This window comes from Colletotrichum abscissum (assembly GCF_030869225.1).
Source record: "Colletotrichum abscissum strain IMI 504890 chromosome Unknown Scaffold_116.1, whole genome shotgun sequence".
Lineage (NCBI taxonomy): Eukaryota > Fungi > Ascomycota > Sordariomycetes > Glomerellales > Glomerellaceae > Colletotrichum > Colletotrichum abscissum.
Window position 1 is genome coordinate 18 of NW_026850006.1, and position 20,405 is coordinate 20,422.

Genomic DNA, 20,405 nt, shown 5'->3' on the forward strand with positions numbered 1-20,405 from the left:
TTCTCTCTGAGTGTGCGAACGACCAGCACGCTGTGAGATCAATGTCGTCTTTCTCTGACTTGGCTCGTCGTACCGTACAAGGGTCAGGGTCCCTCGCAGCTATAGACAGCGCCCTGATATCTTCTCTCGCCGGCCCGGATCCATCCACCCATCTTCCTATTCTGGCCGCATCCCACAGGCACGCTTGTAGAAATCCTCCTGGCCATCCGCGTCTGGTCCCGTCTCCTCGTTCACTCGATGAACAAGGCACGCCATAGGTCACAGGACAAGCATTGCAACCCTTTATTCCAGCAGAGACTCTCAATCGACGTAGGCTGGCCAAAGAAAGAACGCTCTCATTTGCTGCCGACTGTCTGTATGCGGTTGGGGGCGGGTGCAAGAGACGCATCGAAGTATGTAGTTGTGGACTGCACGACCACGACGGGTATTCAGTCCCGTATGTTTTGAACCGTCCCTTCGGTGTTCACAGAGAAGACGTTCAGGATTGGAAGCAGTATAGTTGGTATTTCGTCGAGTGAAGGAATATTACTTTGATGAGCTGGCTGGAGAGAGAGCATTGTCTTCTCTCCGCCTTTGCAATGGCCCCCTAGCTGGCCCGTTGCCGTTGATCGGAATAGCCTACGATGTGGTGCTCTCTGAAGTCTTACACATTAAACTTCACCGTCACTGTGACAGCTGGTTCTCGGTCCGTGAGTACGACGTGAGAGAGAAGCACGCGGGCACACATCCCATCAAGGACCGGGGCACGGCAGCCAGACAAGTCCACCCTTCCCGGTCACTATCTTGTAAAAACATAAGCGCCCGTCTCGTCTTGTTGCTAATTTCCTCGTCGTGCCCTCAGTTCATTCCTTCTCAGCGAAGTACTTCTCTTCGACAAAGCATAATTTATCGATCTAGACGTCTCAGCTTCAGTCACCATCGCTGAAGCTTCTTCTGGTGCTCTCCATCGACACACGGCCATTGAGGCTTGGCTGTCTGTCAGTTTCGACTTCGTTCAGGAACTCAGCGTGGAGTGGTTCGCAACGCATCTGAAGCGACTACCCGCCGTAGGCCAACGATCAGTGCCAAATGCTACCCCTCGTCAAGCTTTGCTTCAAAAAGAACATCGCCGTTCAACGCCGAGTGTCTTGCCCTTTTCAGACCAAGTCGATTGGTCCAAAGCATCATCATTCTGACGCAGCACGGCTTCTATAGGTGGAGAGACCGTCAATAATCGAATATGCACCGAGTCTCCCGTCAAGGTCATTGCGGCCAGTTGTATGCGTCTTCTCCGATTCCTGACAGAGTCAAACCGTCACCAAGCCTTCCCACATTGGCATCATGGTTTTGCCACCCAATGAATCAGACCCCGACGACTGGCTCACTTCACATATCGTTCCTTCCCAACGACGACACTGGTGCACCTGACATCGGGGCTGGACACGAGTGTGAGTTTCGCAACTCAACAACATCAGAGCCTCTCACTATACAAGAAGGAGACAGTGAAGTCGGCAACAAGCGGGAGCGAGCGAGGAGTCTCGAAGACACGACACTCTCGATGAGATCACAGTTACTGAGTTTGATCAGAGTATTGTTTCGGCACCCTATCTCACTGTTGACGTATGGCACCAACTCTTTGACCTCTATCAATTGCACTTCGCCACCGAACTCTCGTTTCTGCATCTCCCAACTCTCAAGGGCATCATTCACGACAAAGACAACGAGCAGCCGTCAAACGAATCGAATCTGACCCTATTGGGCATTCTGGCTCTCACTGCAAGATTTCATCCGGACTTGATCGAACATGTCGCACTCATTACACACCACAAGATCGCGGGCCCAAGGTTTTGCGGTGCTCTACCCAGGCTGCAGCCATCAGTAGCATCAGAGTACTTCGCAAATGCTCTTACAAAGGCACTGGGAGAAGTAGAATCAGCCATAACATCGGCTACTGTCGTTCGAGTCCAAGCTTTTCTCATGCTTGGCTTGTATAAATGGAGTCGGCCGAATGGCGGCCTGGCTGCATGGATGTACGTTGATCTCGCCACGCGGATGGCTCAAATTATGAAACTCGGATCTGCACAAGTGCCCTCGCGTTGTTGGCAAGACCAGGAGTCGAGGCGCCGCACTATGTTCAGTTGCTCCATCCTCTGTCAGCTTGTATGTTGCGCATCTGGCCGAGTACCCGCTGTTCAAGCTCATGACCTTCCAAAGGAGCTGCCGTGCAGTGACGAAGCCTTCAACTTGGGTGGCGGCATTCTCATTCGAACACCGCGGCCTGTGGGACAAGGAATCGAGGAAGAATTCGAAGATAGCGTTCTCGGCCGATTCGTCGACCTGATTAAAATCTGGGGCGACATCTCCAGATACAGCCTTTTGGGCGGACGCGATACTGAAAAGGAAGAAGGTACGCCGCCATGGAACGAAAAGTCGACCTTCTACCAGCTCAGTTAGGAGATAGACACCTTCTACATAGGACTTCCGGAATGCTTCACATGGTCCACCTCGAACTTCTGGAGACACTCTAACAGCATATACGTGTCATTTCATATGCTGGCTGCTCTCTGCAGAATCGTGCTGCATCGCGAATATATACCCTTTATCGCCATCGACTGCGCCAGGCCGATGGGCCCGATGGCGGAGCTCGGATTTGACCCCGGCGCTGCTCCCGATGGCCATTGGAAGCGAAGCGCAGAGCAGATCTTCAAGGCTAGTAGGGAAATCATCGACCTTATCACGTTATGTCGGGACAGACTGCCCTATTCGTCGTTGGTCTTATTCGCCATCAGGCAAGCAGCCTTTGTCGAGATATACGCAGCGCACTATCCCCATATGGATACTCAGAATCACATGTTCAGTGAGCAGGAAATCGGAAGGCGGAATTCGAGACCGATGTCCGACAACTGGCAGCCGACCACCACTACTTACCAGGCATTGACAAAGGCTACACCTTACTTCAGCCTGGCGTCCAATTATGTCATATACCTGAAAAGCATAGATCAGTGTCTCACTCGAATCAACTCCGACTATAGAGATGGAGGTTCTAGGCAGAGTAGAGATGATCCTTTGGGCATTCGACGAGATGGGCGTGGCGGCGATTGGGACGGGCGAGGGGATCCCCGGCCAATTCACCAGCAAGCCGGCTCCCATGACTCCTCGACTCATGGCTTTTCACCGACAGTCGGCTCACCACAAAACGAAGTGGAAATGGCTAGCAAGAACGCAAACGAATTGAAGCCTGACGTCTATGTGCGATACCAACAGGGCCGGCGGTTGAGCATTATGTTCGATGACATTTTTGAGTTTGCTACCGGAGGCAAAGGCTGCACGCCGAACTTGGGATCGCGGAACACATTCAATCCCCCATTCTGTTGGGGCAGTGATCCGTATCCAAGACTGTCATCCAATAAATCGCAGCCTTATGAGAGGGTGTGACGACGAATTCCGTTGCCTGGTAGGACAAAGAAGAAGAATTGACTCGGAAAAAGCTCGGCACGGATGACAAGCACGGCGACTACACAGGCGTCCCCCTCGAACTACCATCTATTGCCGAAGCGAAGCACCCTTCTGGATTTGTCGATCCTAGCGATCAATTCTACGATGTGATCGAGTCGAGCCCGTCCCGCTCAACTTGAAGGAGACCAGATGTGATACATACAGATAGGATGCTACTCAGAAACAGCAAAGCAGCCCAGAGTGGCATAGAAGCTTCCAAGGATCTTACTTCTCACATACGCTTGGACTAGCATGTCCATAGGCCTGTCGGCATACTAGTGCTACTCCAATGCCGTGCTTTTTGGCGATGAGGAAACAAGTTGGAATTCGGATCTCGAGACCAAAGCCCGCATGACCTTCGAGACCCCGCAATAGAGTTGAAAGGTTCATCAAATCGTGTGGTCGCGTTGGCATAAGTAGGTTTCGAGAATTACCCATGAGAGGGTCTCGGCACCAGAAAGCACGGCCTAGTCTTTCTCAGCGGGCGTTCAAGGAGGACTCCTGTGCACATACCAAGGGCAAGCTTGATACGCTGGCAAGAAATGTTGCCAATAGACACACTGTGTAGTAAATATAGAGCACGAGGCAGAAGTGTCTGAGCCTTGAGAACCGATATGGTCCCGATGAAAGTAGGTAGGAGACCAGCGCGTCGCTAATGAGAGCAAACGGACGAATCAATCGCAAGTACGATGGATACCGAGCCACCAGGTGCATCATCAGCCACAGCACCTCGCTTCCGAGAACGACCCTGCAAGCGGTCCGAATAACCAAATCAATCTGAGAACACATCAGCAAGGTCAATCCCGAGTCTGGGTCTAGGGGGGGTTGCAGAAGAATGGACCTGAAATGAGCTCACATATTTGTCCATCGTAACAATGATCTTGAATAGAGCCCACATGAGAGTTGGGATCGAAACACACAGGGCCAGAATAGCCACAAACATTACTGCAGTCTTGAGGACAGCCCACGATGTGGAATGGGATCAGCGGGCTGGGCAAGGGATCGGAAAAAGCAGAGAGTTTTGCAAAAAGGGGCCGCCGGGCATGGAAGTAGTGGCGCGGTCACTTGTACTCGCCGGCTTGACTTCGTCTAGGCCATCCCACACGGGTGAAATATAGCTTGATCCATGTACGGGGTGCTTCATCATAGCAGTTCGACGCTTCGCACGTAAAGGCGCATGTTTGTATTTGCGGACAGCGTGAGCTCATTCCAAGGCAATGCCAGCTTCTCCCCGGTCTGAAGCAGCGGCCCCTGCAGGACCGTTCGAGTCTTATTGATCGTCACAACCGGCAGACCGCCAACTTACTGGAGGACTGCGCTCGCCAACTTTGGGGTGTCGTCGAAATGGCCTATGATCCGCGCGCCAGTGACTAGCGCTATCTGAAAGGTAACTCGTGCTCCTAGTGGATTAGTGGAGTGTAGACTGACCCCGCCGTGTCCGTGTCCTCAAGCCCTCCACCAACGGGCTGACAAGGAAGTGCACACGCCACCACCACCATCCGCGTTCACGCCCCAAATCCTCAGGGATGCCGCAACACACCCCCAGGCCCATCTCATCTTGGTCGTGGTGGGTATGCCACATACGCTAGCGTCGTATGGCGACGAACCAGGGTGGCTGGTGGTTACACAGTATGGTCGGATACTCGTCCACCCCTGCTTTGGTACGCCGTTTCCTGCCATCCGCCGAGCAGTGCGAGAGTGTGAGCATATGCGCTTTTCGTCGGCAATGGAGCACTTCACTCATCTCTCCCGGTCGCCTATCGCTCTCGCATCTTCCCCTTGCCAAGCTGTGCTGCCCCCAGCGCCTCTGACCGCCTCATTCCGCTTCCGAGTGGAGTTCGATCAGGGATATGGAGTGGACAGACTCGAATAACACGGGCTTGCTGTATTGCTGCGTTGTTCTGACTAGATCGCCGTCGATTGACTTCTCTCGGAAGGCACGTTGCCTTGTCTTTCTTCTCTTCTCGCTTCCTCTGCCTCGTAGGCGAGCGCCGAGGGCCATGGCCTGACAGGTCCGACGAGGCACATCCTCGACACCAACCTAGCAAGGTCAAGATTCCCTTCCCTACCACGCACAATCCTTTCTTCTGATCCCTCTTTAGGATTCGTCAGAGACCTGGCAGTTTTCGATTCTCAGTTTTTCAGGGTTTGCTTTTTCTTTTCCAGCTTCAAGATAAACGGGGAAAAATGGTGAAAATGGGAACATCGGCGCGCATGTTCCCATTCTGATTCCCCCCAGGACAACGTTTAATGAGGTTCATCTAAGCCTGATTCTCTCACCTATTGTTCGTCATTTGCCTGACGGAAAGCTTGCCTTAATAACTCTTCGAGTCTACATCATCGCACTCGAGTTCCTCTCTTTTCGTCCTCAGTGACATTTTGCCTGGATCACCGACCTGGCTGTTACGGTCCCAGAAACTAACACAAGACCCCCGACGAATTTTGAATAGGCGTTGCAAGCCGCCTTGGCTGCTTTGTGCAACTTTTGTATCGAAAACAGGCCAACTGCCCTGCCGTGGATAGCATGGACGCTTCTCAGCACCAAATCGAAGACGTACACGCGACCTCATCCTCCTACCGGTCGCCGCCTGCCACCTTACCAGATTCCATCGCCTCAACTGTCGCAAACATTCCCAGTCGCGAATCAAATACACGATGGCAATTCTCTCAGAACTCGTACTGCTCCCAACACGCCGTGCTCTCGGGACAGCATGCAACTGCAGCAACAGCTTCGCGTTATGCTGCACCAGACCACAAATATTATTATTCCACTTCAGCCCATCGTGCCTGCCCCCGCGTCTGGACGCGTTCCCATGCCCGCTGGTGGTGTCTTGCCCGGTAGCATGGGCGAGGCTGATCAGCCTACGCACGTCGTCGGCTCTCAGGGTCGCCGTGGCATTCTCCCCAGCGCTCCTGGCCGCCCTGCCGCTACTCCCGCTGGCGCCGGCAAGACCAAGAGCACTGTGATCCCGGTCAAGGATGCCGATGGCAAGTTCCCTTGCCCTCACTGCACCAAGACCTACTTGCACGCGAAGCACTTGAAGCGTCACCTTCTGCGCCGTAAGTCATAACCCTAAGCTAACTCACGCAGCTCAATCCTTTACTGACGCGGATTGCGAATAGACACGGGCGACCGCCCCTACATGTGTGTGCTGTGTCGCGACACTTTCTCGCGAAGTGACATTCTCAAGCGTCACTTCCAGAAGTGCTCCATTCGCCGAGGTAACCCGACTGGTGCTAGTCACTTATCACACCCTCAGGCTCATGGTCAAGATGCCACTCAGGAATGGTTCGACTACGTGAATATGTCTGCAAAAAAACACGGAAGGGTAGTTTGGACGATACCTGTCTCGTACGGGACGAACAACCTTGCAGACAACGATCAAAGCCGGCCTTCATGCGTCAACAGTTTGGCTGGGCTTGGAAACGACGATTACCAAGATAAAGAGTGTCTGAGAAGATTTCTCATGGATATCGCTGGTAGTGACAATTTCGGCCGAGCATGAAACGGTAGCGCCTCTAAATCCGCAATGTTCCATGCAAGTCAGCAGAGAGAGCTTCTTCTGGTGGCGCCGGTGGTGGATGGTCAAACACACATTCTGTTCAATTGAATGTCGACACGACGAGCGGTAGCGGTAAGCTGTGAAAAGCAAATACACTGATTGTGTCTAGTTGGCATTTGTCATTTGACTCATTTTTCGTGCTTTCTGCCTTCTTTCCACGTGGACCCATTCTGACTAACCATCATGGTTGTTGCGCAAAGGTATCATGACAACCTGATGCATCAAAGCCAAATTGACATCGTTTACTTTTGAACTGCATTCTGGACGTGTAGTTGGTACTGCGATACACTGGTGTCGAACGAAACCCGAGACTCCGGGATCACACACATCTGATCACTCATTGAGGCCTGTCGACGACCGTGACATTGGTTTTCGGCCATGGGCCGGTATTTCTACTCAGTCCGCCGAGGTGGAAGACGGCGCCACTTCGGATATTCATGTCGGGGATCGTACAATGAAAAATAGAGAATGGGTTTTTGGAATATCCTTAACAGCTAGAAATGAGGATTTATATATTATTCCGGATGTTTCTTTTCGATCTCCGTACTTTCTAGCCGCTAGTTCGCTCCGAGAACATCTCGCCAAAAATAGATGCATGATAATAGATGCTCGCTAGCTAGAACCAGGTGTTAATAGGAGTACGACACAGGGAAGAAGCTCACAGGGGCCAACTGCTGTTAGGGTCAAAGAGATGAATTACTGAAATCTGCCCTCATTCGACATGTACTTCCTGCGCTGTATAAACATCTGAGCTGCTCCTTTGTTGCTTGGACCCTTCCTGACGCCTTCGTACTAACTCCCATCCGAGCAGACCATGATACCAGGATAGCAAATGCAGAAAAAAAAGGAACTCTCAACACAGTCGAGTAGGGAAATCAACGACAGCCAATCCTGAACGAATCTACATACGTGTGGGAAATATTCTCTGTGGAGTCGGAAATGCCCATCACTGGCTTTCTCTTCGTCGCCTTTGATCCCTATAGTTGAGAGAGTAGGGAGCAGGACGCTCCTGCCGGACCGTTCGCCGGTCCGGGAGACCAGACCGCATTTCCTGGTAGTAGTTGCTCTGCGCCGGGCCCGGGGCCGGCGGGTAATCCACTGACGACCGCGGAGCGTAGGTAGCCTGGGCCATTTCGGCTGCGGTTGTTGGGTACAGGCAGTTTTGTGGCGGTGGTCGCCGGTAGAAGTTGCTTTCTTGTTGCGTCGTATAGTTCAGAGGTGGAACGACTGAGGTGGGAGGCGGGCAGACCTGCATGGTTCGATCCCGCATTGGGGCCCCGAAATCAGTGATGGACATTGTCTGCTGGATCTGTGTCGTAGGACACTGTTGAAAGATTCCGTGATCAGCGGCGCGTGGAGGCTCGGCAGGCGCAGAATGGGTGGCCAGCGGCGAATGCTTCCAAGATAACGGCTGACTGTAGCTGGTGGTAGCACATTCTGGAGCAGTGTTGATTCGCGGCTCAAGACGACGGCCATGGGCAGCGGTCATGTCCCGGAAAATGTGGGAACGGTCTCGGTTCAAGGCCATTGCTGCGGATCGGTCCGGCGGAGGTGTAGCCTGGTCATCTACCCAGTGACAGGAGTCAGACTCATCCGCAATGTGAGAAGAAACGGACGCGGGAGCCGATGGGACTCGGTTCGCAGTCGTGGCTGGGACCGTCTGGCTCTTGTCCGTAGATATTGCCGCGGGGTCCTGCGGGCGCTTGACCACCTCGGGGTGAACTCCCTCAACGTACTCGATGAACTCCTTGAGGTTTTGTACTTTTTGGCCTAGCTGTTTGATCGTCTTATCAGAACCATCGCTGCAGTTGGGAAGCAGACTCTTGATTGCATCAACGATCTGATCAGCGATTGACTGAAGCCTCTTCTCTGTGCCTTTCAAAGGGATACCGGTGATAGGCTGGAGCAGGCCGAGAAGCTGCAAAGACTCCTCGTTGTTCCGTCGAGCAGCTTGAAGCGACTCGTTCGCTTGACGAAGTTGGTCATCGCTGGCCTGGATCTGCTGCAATTGCTCGCAATGTTCCTCCAAGGAGCTGATGTGAGCTTGTGTGCTCTGTCGGAAAGAATCGATGATTCCACTCGGCGTAAACGTATGAACGGGTTGAGCTGGTTCTCGGCAAGCCATGACTGGCGTTCCGCGTGTAATCGAAGGGTGAGAATCGTCAGAACGCGAGCTGTGTCTTGACTGTTGACTTTGCCAAGTCGAGGGCAAGCTGCCTTCCTGTACCTGGCTATAAGAGCTTGAAGGGAGGGGATATGATGGTCGGGATGTTGGGTGGTTGCTCTGAATATCGTGGAACTCTTCAGGCGTAGGGGAAGAGAGCCCGGGCATCGGGAGTCTGTTCGACTGATCCGGGCCCCGTGGATGCATTTGAACATCTTCAATGGACTGAAAATCGTTTGAAGAAGGAATCCGAGACGGCAAGTAGCCAGCGCGATGGTCATTTTGCATGTGAATAGCTTCCAGTTGCTGAGGACGATAGCCCACAGATCCGTTGTGGCTGTGAGAGCTGCCTTGCTCCTCCGCAAGGCGATGGGGTATTGGCAACTGGGGTTGCCACATTTCCGGAACGTGCTGTGGCGGCATCTGCAAGGTATCCAAAGCATTGCCATTATCTGCATTGGTGCCTCGCGTAGCCCACAGAGGTTCTTGAGCATTGGCACTCTGCCTTTGCTGGTCACGCTGTTCAGGCACGTAGTTGCTGCTCTCGTTCTGCGGCATGGAAACAAAGTTGACCTGCAGATTGGCGTCGGCGATTATACCGTCCATGTGCTGCTCGCCGATGCTTCCGTATGGTCGGGCTTTCGGTGCTCCAGCAACGATGCGAGTGTTGGACTTCGTTGCGAAAGATGTGGTGGGAATGTGGAACGGCTATTGAAGAGTGGTCAGCTGAAGTTCTGGATCTCCATGCCTTTCAAAGGTAGAGTGCTCACCTTTCGTCCCATTGAGGACTCGTAGATGGGAAATCCAGGGTCTCGAATATCAATGGCATCGACGATGGCCACCGGATCACCTCGCTGGTATTCCTGGCCGTCGAGAGATCGCCCGTTATGGACAAGCGTGCCATGCGCTAGCTGCATGTTTGCGTTAACTGGATCGCGATCCGGAAACGAAAAGTTTGACATGGTCCTACAAAGAAGACTACTAGTCTAGCAAAAAGGAGGAAAAAAAAGTGGCAAGGCAGCGAGTAAGACAGATAGCAACACCACCACGAGGATATATAGTTTTCGGCGTGGCACATGGCTTGGAGAGAGCCGACGTTACGTACGTGGATGAGTCGAGGCCGGGCTACACTGTGACAAAACAACGTCGAAGCGTAATTACCAGACGGAGTGATACAGGTAAAGAAACATGGAGGAGCGGTGACAAAAGCAACGTTAAGGAAGTGACAAACTTTACAACATGAATTGGAAGATGAGAGAAGCGTGAACCCATGCGCCTAGGGCACCAATTGACGGTACTAGATGCGACTCGTCATCAATTCGGGTCCAAAACCTATGTCATGGATTATGGAAGAGCTGCAGCGGAAGCCTCGACGCACATCCGCCTGTGTGCGTAGGGACAAGGGTGAAGGGCGTGTACATGGAAGCAATTCCAGGATGCGCTAGGGCGCGATCTGCTAGGTACTGAAGGCCGTAAGGTGAAGATCCTTGTCAACTGTTACAGACCAGGGATGACGACAGGGCAGGCGGTACGACACGGGGGCCATGCCGCCCATGGCTGTCTCGGGTCCATTTTTCACCCCCAAGGCCTGTCTGTTTTGCACTGGCGTATGTGGTTGAGTATGGTTGTGTACACCAGCCAGTGGCTTCGCAATTGCGTACCAAGCACCATTGTATCGGAACGCGGCTTTTAGCCAAATCATATCTTTCACCTCTCTCTCATCGTTAGCCACTTGGACTTGGGTCATCACTGGTAGTCGAAATAAGAGAGAGCTCCGAGTCAAACGTCTCGGGAGCGGGGAAAAGCGCCACTTGCGACAGCCATGTCCAACTGAGAGGCCTTTTTGTCGCCGTTCACGCTGGCAGCGTAGCATAGCGCTTATCATGGCGAAATATCGTCCAGACTGCGCGGATGTGGAGTAGCCGGACGTCGGCAAAACCTCATCAGCCACCAGCTTCCAAGCGGTAAACCCGCCAAGATTCCCGATGCGAATATGGGCTTGAACCCCTTCCGTACCATGAAGTTATCGAGTCTTTGCGGTCCACAGGCTTGGGTTTGAAATAAGCTATAAGGCAGCATAACTTCTCACCCTATCGATATGGTCTTGTACGGGACGAGCAATCTTTCAGCAGACGATGAGAGCCAGTCATTGTGCGTCATCAGCTTGAGGTCTGGGAACGACGGTTACCAAGATTGAATATGTCTGAGATCTCGAACCTCTAGTAAATACTTTTGGCAATAGTGACGATTTTGGTCGACAATGAGACAGCCGCGCTCCTAGATCCGCAATGCCCCATGCAAGTCAGCAGAGAGAGTCTCTTCTGGCGGCAGATGTGTGCGGTGGGGTGGGGGGGGGGGGGGCCAGGCACACATTCCGTTTAACTGAACGTCAACACATCGAGCGAGAATGTCGCGTTGGATAGAAGCAAAACCAACAAACAAGCAAGTCAACCACTTGCCTGATGCTGCAAGCCGGCAGCCAAGTCAAATACAGCGGATTTCGAGCTCGTCCATCGGTGAACAGACCTCGGAATACTTCTCGTCGTCAACCAATTGTGTAGCCGTGAACCAATCGTCAGTATAGTGCTTTTCAACCCAAAGGAGGCCCCCCTGCGCGAAGTCGTTCGGTAAGGGACGAGGGTTACCTTTAGTAAGCTTCTAAGGCATCTTCCCCTCAACAGGTTCTATCGCCGCAGGGTATTGAGACATGTGGTAAAGGAATGAGAGGGTAACGTGCAGGCCTCAGGCGATAGATATCAAATAGCCACTTTCAAGCCAACGGCTAGTGTGCCGTGCCGTGTGATTGTCCAAGTTATCGATGAACTCGCTAACAGACGAGGAGAGGTGATTCGTGTGATTCCCGCTGAACAAATGCCGTGGGCACGAACGAACATGGCGTCGATTGCTTGTTCCTGCGTGGGAGTGCCATCCAGGCGTTGGTCAAATAGAGTCATGATCGATCCTCGCGCAGACCGGAATGGGACCTGGACACAGAGAGAACTTTTGTAGTAGAATAGTTACAACAAAGCGTTTGGACGGGCCAGAATGGCAAGAGGATGATACAGGCGGCCCTCGGGTCGAGCCTTGTCGCTAGCTATGGAGTACCAATGCCGTGAAACGGATGTCCACACTTCGTTGTTCTCGAGGTCATCGTCTTCAATGACTATCCTACGCAGCCGTCAGCGTGGAATTCCGATAGCGGAGTAGGTACCTCGTCGGTATCTTGCTGTATCCCCGAGACGTTCAATCCAGATGTGCTCGAAGGCCGGCCCTGTATCGTGCAAGAAAGCCACCGCAGAGTACGCTAAATAGATGAACGTAAGCAGACGTTCGAGCAAAGCGGGTAGACGATGTCGCAGCAGCTCCAAGAAGGTATAAATACCATGCCTCCACGTTCGCGCCGACACAGAGCATTTGCTGGCAAGCCGTTGCAAGGCTTCGCTGGCTGAAGGTTGCTGAGAGGCGGGGAATAAATCATGGTGCTTCTGCTGCAATAGCGTCCGATGTAGACCTCTCAGGGAATGCCACTATTCGTGATTGAGCTTGAGGTTCGTTTCGTTGTTCGATTCCTAAGTATTGTCCACTTTAATGCATTGATTCTCAGCCAGGACAAGCCCGGCGTAAATGCCCTTCACCTCGGCTGCGGATAGTCCAACCCTCGTGAGGCCACGTAAGGGTGGTTTCAGTATAGAGAATCTATGCCAAGGAGTACAGGTTTCTGGAGCGGGGGTTCCGCGGAGGAAAAGCGCTCAAGTGGGAACTCAGCGGAAGCAGCGCGGTGAACCGTGGCAGTATCCGGGCCGAGGACTAATCGGGTCTAGCCCGTAACATTGGCTACTAATTGATCTTGACTGACGGGACGAGTCTCAGGTTGTCTAACCGTCACCTCGGCATTGTGAAACTCGGCAGGACGGAACTCGAAGTTGCGGCGGGATGCGTCTCTCTCCTTCAGTCCGTGGGAGTCGGCCTCTGTGTACCTTGTTATCGACGAAACTTAATTCTTGTGAGTCACAAATACAAGAATACAGTTTTAATACAACAGTTTAGTGCCCACCCAGCACTTGAATCGAGATGCTTTCTTAGCTTGCCATGAGAGAAAGATGACTGTACTACTGACTGCTTCCCATCGAGGTTCGCAACGCTGTGGCTTCAACCGTGATGGGCGAAAAGTCTGATCATGAGTCTCCCCGACAGCCTCATCTCGAGAGCTATAAGAGCCTGCGAGTGTACTGAGTTAAAATGCTTGCCAAGATATCAACAACCAAACCAACCCCACGATGACGACCTTGATAGAGGAACTCGCGATCAACGCTAGAATCCTCGCCGCCGTTAGGCACGATCCGCGAAGCGTAGCAACGCGGTCGGGGAGTCGGCCTCGTTGGCTGTAGTCCCTCGTCTGAATGCCATTTCCTCTCTGGCGCCGCATCCTTGGGAGGTCTGTGAACTCTGGCGAGCATCGTTTTGGGGATCTGAAGCTATCGATGGGCATGCCCGTCTTGTTCCGTTCTAACCTGAGAATTCGGAAATCAGTCTTACGTGTGGGGCTCTGCATTCTGATGCCGCACCTTGGACATGTTTTTTTGCACTAGGTGGTTTTCTTCGTCGTCTGTCCCGAGAAGGGTAGATTCGCCGTAATGAACCTACATCATCAATCTTCCAAGTTGAAAAGGAGGTCATATGAGAATGTAGAACATTTCTTCTGCCTAGATTGAATTTTAGTCGATGTGTGCATGGTGGGAATGTTTCAGGAGCATGCCGAGTGGTGTTACGGCTGTCGGGACCGATCAGCCTTTGAGGCCCTGAAAGCGAAGTCAATGGTGAAAGGCAACATGAGTGAATGAGACCCACGGGTAGTGACCAGGTCGTGAAAGTAGTATGACGTGGTCATGTCGTTCGGCCAGACCGGTTTCAAAAGAGATCCAGACTGTACTCGCAAGTTCGAAGTTCACGGTCAGTTATGCTGCACGACCTTTTCAAGTCCACGACCCTTCATAATAAAGAGAACAAACTGTCAAGCGAACGAGCGAACCACTCTTGACGCCTTGCGAGCGGCTCTCGACAGGAGGCGAGAGGTTTGAATGGATCCAACCCACCCTCGGCTGGCTCCGGTAGGTCTGGAGATGTCAGTTAACGAGGAGTGGAATTGGGCAGAAACTGACATTCTGAACAATGATTGATGGAGGGGCTTACTCTACTTTAGACGCAATCGTTCGTTCACGGTCAAACTTCATTTGATTCTTAGCAGACTTTAGAGATTACTGTACGCAGCCTGGCGAAGGACGTACTGAAGAAGAAGATCTTGACCCGGTTGATGTACTACTAGGTATCCTATCTCTACCCTTTGAAGCGGTTCTTCGAGTGATTGTAACATCATCCAATGCGGCGCCAACTTGGTTGTCCATCACCGGATGTCGTAATGGCTTCAACTATCCATGGCCTCACAGCACATCACGTGACCAAAATCACACAATCATCGAGGTCCACACTCGCTCGCACCCTCTATTCCAGGACGAGCTTCGTGCCCATTTTCTACTTCCAATAGACAACCGTTCTTTACATTCAATGTGCAAGCCCCTATTGTGACTATCGAACATCGGAATCATGGACTTGTCCTTTCAGACGGTTGAGATCTGGACCATATCACTGCTCTCCTCCATCTTACAACGTTCAGAGTCGAAATACTTGGAGCCTTGGAGCAGAGCTTTCGTCCTTTTGTCTATGATCGCACGAAGGGCATGTGCTTCGAAACCAGAACCTCGCTGAAAGAGATTCATGACGTCTTCGGTAGTCTTTGAAAGAAATCATTGCATCCACTAAAGGCGATATCGTGGTGTTCGATCAGAGGAACGAAAGCCATTGCGATATTGTCAGCAGTGTTATACGTGATAGTGATAGTGTCACATACTTGGCGATGGTATCTCCTCGTCATCAGGAAAAAGTAGACCCCACAATTGGTGCCAGGTTTGGATCATGTTGCCGCTGGTAAGGGCAACTTTGCGGATGTTCACGCCATTCTCAGGGTCTTGAGGGCCAGCATCGGGTTTCGACTGCCGGCTGTGAAGGCAAACTTCAGGTGGATGGTCTTTGTCCGTTCGTGGCTGCCCACAATAAGTACAAACCTGGATTCCGTGCTGCGCGACAATATGTCTCCCATGGAGTCGTACCTAGTCAGGCCTAGGTCACAAATAGTGGCGTGAGGGAACACTGCAAAGTATTGAGTACCTACATAAAATCCGTCATGTTCTTGTAAGATCTGTTGGCACAGGAATCAAGATCCCGAGCATTGAATTTCCGGGGGTTGCGTTTTCTAAACGGGCAGCTGCGACCTTCTTCGACATCGTAGTTGGAATCGCCGTTGTAATCCCAGTCAATCGTCGAGAAGACATCCTCATCTTGCAGAATATTGACGCACCGGTCTATGAAATGTGAGAACGCCTCAACGACACGAGCGGGGTTCTCGAGCCGCTTGAGATAGACCCCGAAAATACGAGATAAAGCAATATTGGCGGCTCTCTCTAGATTAACATAATAGTGACAAATGTCAGAATCAAAGTCGGACTCTTGAGAGCTAAGCGAGGTCATAGCCGCGGTGTTGATGCCAGTCGGAGTAATCAATCCGTCCCGGGAGAGTTGAGATTCTGGTAAGTGCAGATCTTGACAAAGCATGGGCAGGCCTGTGGTGAGTCCACCTGAGGTAGATTCTTTGACCTGCTCTCCAATACTAACAAGACCGACTTCCATAGCTTGACTCGGCGTCGAGGTCAACCGCGTGGGGCTTTGAGGTCGTGATATGATTGGAGTCGTTGCTGATGAAGAATGCATGACGACGTTAAAGTCAGGCGCTGAAAAGGTGGAATAGGCCTTGCAACACAAAGCCGAAATCGTTTCCACTGGAAAAACGTTGTCAAAGTGATGGCTTCGGGGGAACGTCGACCAGTTTCCCAAGACGTATATAGGATGAATTTATGGAAGAGGAAAGTAGTGCAGAAGAAATGAAGATCCGATTCAAACATCGGCTACCTCGAGAACGCGCGCCATGCAAGATGACTAACATGAATCGGGTATCGAGGTTGGTCCATTTCATTTTCAAAATTTTGAACTTCAATCTCAATTCAATGCATCCTAATGGAGGGGGCCAGAGATCGCATCCAGAAATGAGATACAAGTGAGTATGGGGAAAAGCCACAGGGCGTAGCACAGCGACAGAACCGATGGTTTCATTGGTTCTGGACAGTTTCCCTACGTTCAACTTCGTGTGAACATATCTGATTGGGCCAAGTTGACCAATGGTTGAGGCTGCCTGAGTTACACAGCATGGGAAGGCCTTTCCGGTTGAGCTGCGAGCATGGTAATGCAATATCAGCTGCTATCCACTTTGAAGCGGCGGCCGCTACAGGAGCATCAGCGTCTCGCTGATCGTCAAAAACCGGCGGACGACCAACTGGCTGGAGGACAGTCCATGCTCCGGGGAAGCTCATCCGGCGGCGCGAGGGAATTACAGGATAGCCGGCGCTACATGCTGTATCGATGCACCATCGACTCCAGTCCTGCTCTCTGCTTGTCACCTCAGTGAGCTCGCCGACTTTGATATGCGGCCGTAATGGCCAATGATCCGCGCGACAGGGATCGGCGCCATCTAGAAGGTAATTCGCGCTTCAGAATGGGCCCCTGGTTGATGGGCGGACTTATATACCGACACCAGCCGTTCAAGTTCACACCCCCTGCAGCAAGCAGGCTGATCAGAGGGACGGGCGCACGCCCCTCACCCCTTCTCGCGTCCACACCCTGGATGTGTATGGGATAATTCGACACCCCCCGGATTCATCTCACCTCTTGCGCATGGTGGGCATTCCCCACACGCTAACCTCGCATGGCGACAAACCAAAGGTGGCTGGTCGATACAGTCAGGTACTCGTCCACCCCTGCTCCAGTACGCCGTCCCTGCCATCCGCTGAGCAGTGCGAGCGGCCTGCGTGGGACTTCGTCTAACAGGACTCTCATGAGAACATGTGCGCTTTTTGTCGGCCATGGAGCACCGCACGGTCACCTACCTGGAACAACTCTTGTATCCCTGCCTTGCCGATCTGTGCCGCTCGCAACAACTCTGACCGCTTCGTCTTTCTTCCGCGTGGGATTCGACCAGAGATATGGAGTGGCTAGGCCTTCAACAGAGACGAACGAAGTTAGACTTCAGGCTTTGTTCATTCAGCTGTGCTACTCTGCTATTCCAACTAGGTCTCTGTAGCATTGCTCCTTTCAGAAGTGACCACGCCCTGCGCTTCTTGCCCTTTTGACATCTCCGCCTCGTATGCGGGCGCGAAGGGGCCATTCTTGACAATCACCACGAGGCACATCCTCGAAACCACCTTGGTGAGATTGATCTCCCTTTCCCTCCATGCGCACCCCCTTCTCGTGATTCCTCTCTCGGCAGCGTCAGATACTCAGTAGTTTTCAGTTTTCAATTTTCGGGTTTTCGAGTGGAGGCTTCTTTTTCTTTTGCTCGCTTCAAGCGCGAGGGACAAAAGGATCGGTGCCTAGTTTTCTTACTCGACCCTCCTCAAGACAATATTCAACACGGTATTATCCCGAGCCTCACATCATCAGTGGGAAAGCTTATGCTCATCAACTTCTCGATAGTACATCACTGCACCCGAATCTCTCCCTCCATCTTCGGCAAAAACTTCAACTCAATCAACGACTTGACTAGCATTTTCCTACGATATATTTACACAAAACGCTCGACAGATTTCGTATAGGCCTGACAATCCGTCTTAGTTACTCTGCGTGTCTTCATCGCGACGACAGACCAATAGATCTGCCGCGGATAGCATGGACGCTTCACAGTACATCACCACTGGTATAAACACGACTTCGGTTCTTTGCCCGCCGCCACCAGACCTCCGCCGCCATGGATCAGATGAACCGCAGTCACCCCCACACTCGCACTTCCGCGACTCCCAGCACGCCAGACTCCCAATCCGACATGCCGCCGTTCCAGCCTCAGCAGCGGAAGCCTCGCGGTCCGTACCAGCACATGGACCAGCGTCCTTGCCTGCTCCAGGTGTACGACACTCAGTCCAGTAGCTTGACGAGGCTTTGCGATGGCAGCACTAATGACGAAAAGGATTTGACAAAATCTTCCATTGGCGCCTCTGAACGAGGTGGCAAGATGCAAAACTGCCCCATGGCACCTGGTCAAGATGAGAAGTTCTCGAATGGCGAGCTCAACCCGAAACAACGATCAAGCCTTCACAGGGCTCAGATCTACCGGCCTGGTGCGCAAAGGGCCTGCGAAGATCATACTCAGTTTTCTCTCAGCTCTCCTGCACACACGCTGAACCTAACCGACTTAGTTCCCATTGCTGGTGTTCAGAGTTCACTAGGCTCTCCTGGCACCTCTCCTGATCCCCCGGACCACCTTGAATCACTTTTCTATTTGACATGGAGTGTGCCGTCATCCATCCGAGACCCCTTTACACTTCTTTTCAACCGGATTCTCAGCATCCTTACTCCTCCAGGTTCCCCGACGATCGACGAATATGCCGGCTTCAATTTGTACTTCTCACCCCAGAATATCCGCGAATTTTTGTTAACCTGCACCCATATCCATTCTTATTCGCCATTCATCCATACACCCGCGTTACGTATCATGGATGCATACCCTGGCTTGTTGGTAGCCATGTGCTGCTTAGGTGCCTGCAACTCTGACTTTCTCCCACCAGATCACGTGCGCGACATGGTGAATACTTTCACGTCCGCACGGTTCCGTGATTGGCTGTCCTTGGACGACTCTACAGGGAAACAAAAGAGTGATAACGTTGGCGCAGGCAACCCAAGCCAGGATGGATGGAATCCGGAGAAAGCACAAGCTGTTGTCCTTCTCGATAACTTGATGAAATCAAGAAACATGCGTCAGCATGCCTCACTAGCTACCACGAAGTACCTTGGTTACATCAGTCAGCTCGACGTCTCCACTGGCATGCCATTTCTACATGACTGCGCTGGAGGAAAAGCACCTCCTCCGCAACTCCGCTATTGAAGTCCATCCTGGTGCTCAATCTCAACTGTACAGATGCAACTCTGGCGAGGCAATACGAATCTGCACGGAAATTGCCATCATGGAGAGTCACGCGACTCTGCCGATGAGCGAGTCGAGTTAGAGACGTGTTTTCCCGCACGTGATGCACCTACTGAAGGCGTAGAGCGTCAGACGTGTAACTCAACGTCATTCAATCCTCTTTTGGCGGTCGGAGACATCCCAGGGATACCTGTTGTATGAGCTGATATCGACAGAGGGAGGTGACGGTATGCTTCGAAAAGGGGAAAAAGCCGATTGCATTGGGTTCGCATTTGTCCTTCGATCAATGCTTTCATTCTTTTCTGTATTTTTGCCTCGCGAGCTCATCCAATCACTATCATGGTTTATTCCGGAAAATTAGTACGATTACCGCAAAAGCCGATTTGACGGTGCCTACTCCTGACATACGTCTTGGACGTGGAGCCGGTACTGCGTTAGATTGCCATCAAATGGAACTTGAGGCTCACCAGTGACACATGTCTTGTCACTCATTCAGATCTGTCGCCGACCGTAATCTTGGTCCTCGGGCCCAAGCCAGTGATTCTCCTAGGCCAACTCGTTGAAGTAAAGGACGGCACCTCCTTAGGCTAGAACCGCGATGACAAAGCCTCGGTCCCTCAAACCTCTTATATGCTCCACTAGTAGGCAAGACAGGTGTTTGTGACTGCGTGTTCATGTCGGGGATCGTATGATGAATATGCAAGGGGAAGATGAATCATACAGCACCCTGCGGGAATGTCATAGGAACATCCTGATTCCAGGCTCTTTCAAAAGAAAGCCGATGGCGGGGGGTGTCAGTAGCTGAGAAGCGGAAGAGGCCGGCTAAGAACGAGGGAGAACAGGCAGAGAAGGGTGAGCAAGTAGCGATAGCCATTAAAAATGGGCATACACTCAATCCGGGGGCCGACGGCACAGTGGCTAAAACAAACCACGTTCCTACCCTCCCCAGCCTGTGTCGCGGGCACGTGAGCGTTAGAGTAATTGATATTGTTTAAGATGGCCACACTCCACCTCGCTTGACTTTCCAATCCCACATCCTTGGTTTTCTCGTTTTGCCCTTAGATATTTCCAGCGGATCAGCTCTCTTCATCCCCACAGGAAAGATCGACGTCGACTTCTCAGCGCC

The 20,405-nt window shown here is 52.2% G+C and overlaps 8 protein-coding genes across 8 annotated transcripts; 4 read left to right on the plus strand and 4 right to left on the minus strand.

The window, feature by feature from the left end:
* Positions 1-1,336: 1,336 nt before the first annotated feature.
* CABS01_16606 (fungal specific transcription factor) lies at positions 1,337-3,614 on the plus strand (the record flags this gene model as incomplete). The annotated part of the gene is made up of 5 exons (XM_060549936.1): positions 1,337-1,427; positions 1,499-2,139; positions 2,194-2,386; positions 2,441-3,408; positions 3,468-3,614. The coding sequence occupies 5 exons, from the start codon at positions 1,337-1,339 to the stop codon at positions 3,612-3,614; spliced, it is 2,040 nt and encodes a 679-aa protein (XP_060404930.1).
* Positions 3,615-6,185: 2,571 nt separating this feature from the next.
* CABS01_16607 (uncharacterized protein) lies at positions 6,186-6,980 on the plus strand (the record flags this gene model as incomplete). Its single annotated transcript, XM_060549937.1, has 2 exons — positions 6,186-6,534; positions 6,598-6,980. 2 exons carry the CDS (start codon positions 6,186-6,188, stop codon positions 6,978-6,980), a joined length of 732 nt encoding a protein of 243 aa, XP_060404931.1.
* Positions 6,981-7,983: 1,003 nt separating this feature from the next.
* CABS01_16608 (uncharacterized protein) lies at positions 7,984-10,118 on the minus strand (the record flags this gene model as incomplete). The annotated part of the gene is made up of 2 exons (XM_060549938.1): positions 7,984-9,909; positions 9,972-10,118. The coding sequence occupies 2 exons, from the start codon at positions 10,116-10,118 to the stop codon at positions 7,984-7,986; spliced, it is 2,073 nt and encodes a 690-aa protein (XP_060404932.1).
* A 2,387-nt stretch (positions 10,119-12,505) lies between these two features.
* CABS01_16609 (uncharacterized protein) lies at positions 12,506-12,679 on the minus strand (the record flags this gene model as incomplete). The annotated part of the gene is made up of 1 exon (XM_060549939.1): positions 12,506-12,679. One exon carries the CDS (start codon positions 12,677-12,679, stop codon positions 12,506-12,508), a length of 174 nt encoding a protein of 57 aa, XP_060404933.1.
* Positions 12,680-13,018: 339 nt separating this feature from the next.
* CABS01_16610 (uncharacterized protein) lies at positions 13,019-13,658 on the minus strand (the record flags this gene model as incomplete). Its single annotated transcript, XM_060549940.1, has 2 exons — positions 13,019-13,170; positions 13,487-13,658. 2 exons carry the CDS (start codon positions 13,656-13,658, stop codon positions 13,019-13,021), a joined length of 324 nt encoding a protein of 107 aa, XP_060404934.1.
* A 1,158-nt stretch (positions 13,659-14,816) lies between these two features.
* On the minus strand, positions 14,817-15,942 carry CABS01_16611 (uncharacterized protein; the record flags this gene model as incomplete). Its single annotated transcript, XM_060549941.1, has 4 exons — positions 14,817-14,917; positions 15,107-15,255; positions 15,321-15,365; positions 15,428-15,942. The coding sequence occupies 4 exons, from the start codon at positions 15,940-15,942 to the stop codon at positions 14,817-14,819; spliced, it is 810 nt and encodes a 269-aa protein (XP_060404935.1).
* Positions 15,943-16,552: 610 nt separating this feature from the next.
* Positions 16,553-16,774, plus strand: CABS01_16612 (uncharacterized protein; the record flags this gene model as incomplete). The annotated part of the gene is made up of 1 exon (XM_060549942.1): positions 16,553-16,774. The coding sequence occupies one exon, from the start codon at positions 16,553-16,555 to the stop codon at positions 16,772-16,774; it is 222 nt and encodes a 73-aa protein (XP_060404936.1).
* A 1,335-nt stretch (positions 16,775-18,109) lies between these two features.
* CABS01_16613 (uncharacterized protein) lies at positions 18,110-19,240 on the plus strand (the record flags this gene model as incomplete). Its single annotated transcript, XM_060549943.1, has 1 exon — positions 18,110-19,240. One exon carries the CDS (start codon positions 18,110-18,112, stop codon positions 19,238-19,240), a length of 1,131 nt encoding a protein of 376 aa, XP_060404937.1.
* Between the last annotated feature and the right edge of the window lie 1,165 nt (positions 19,241-20,405).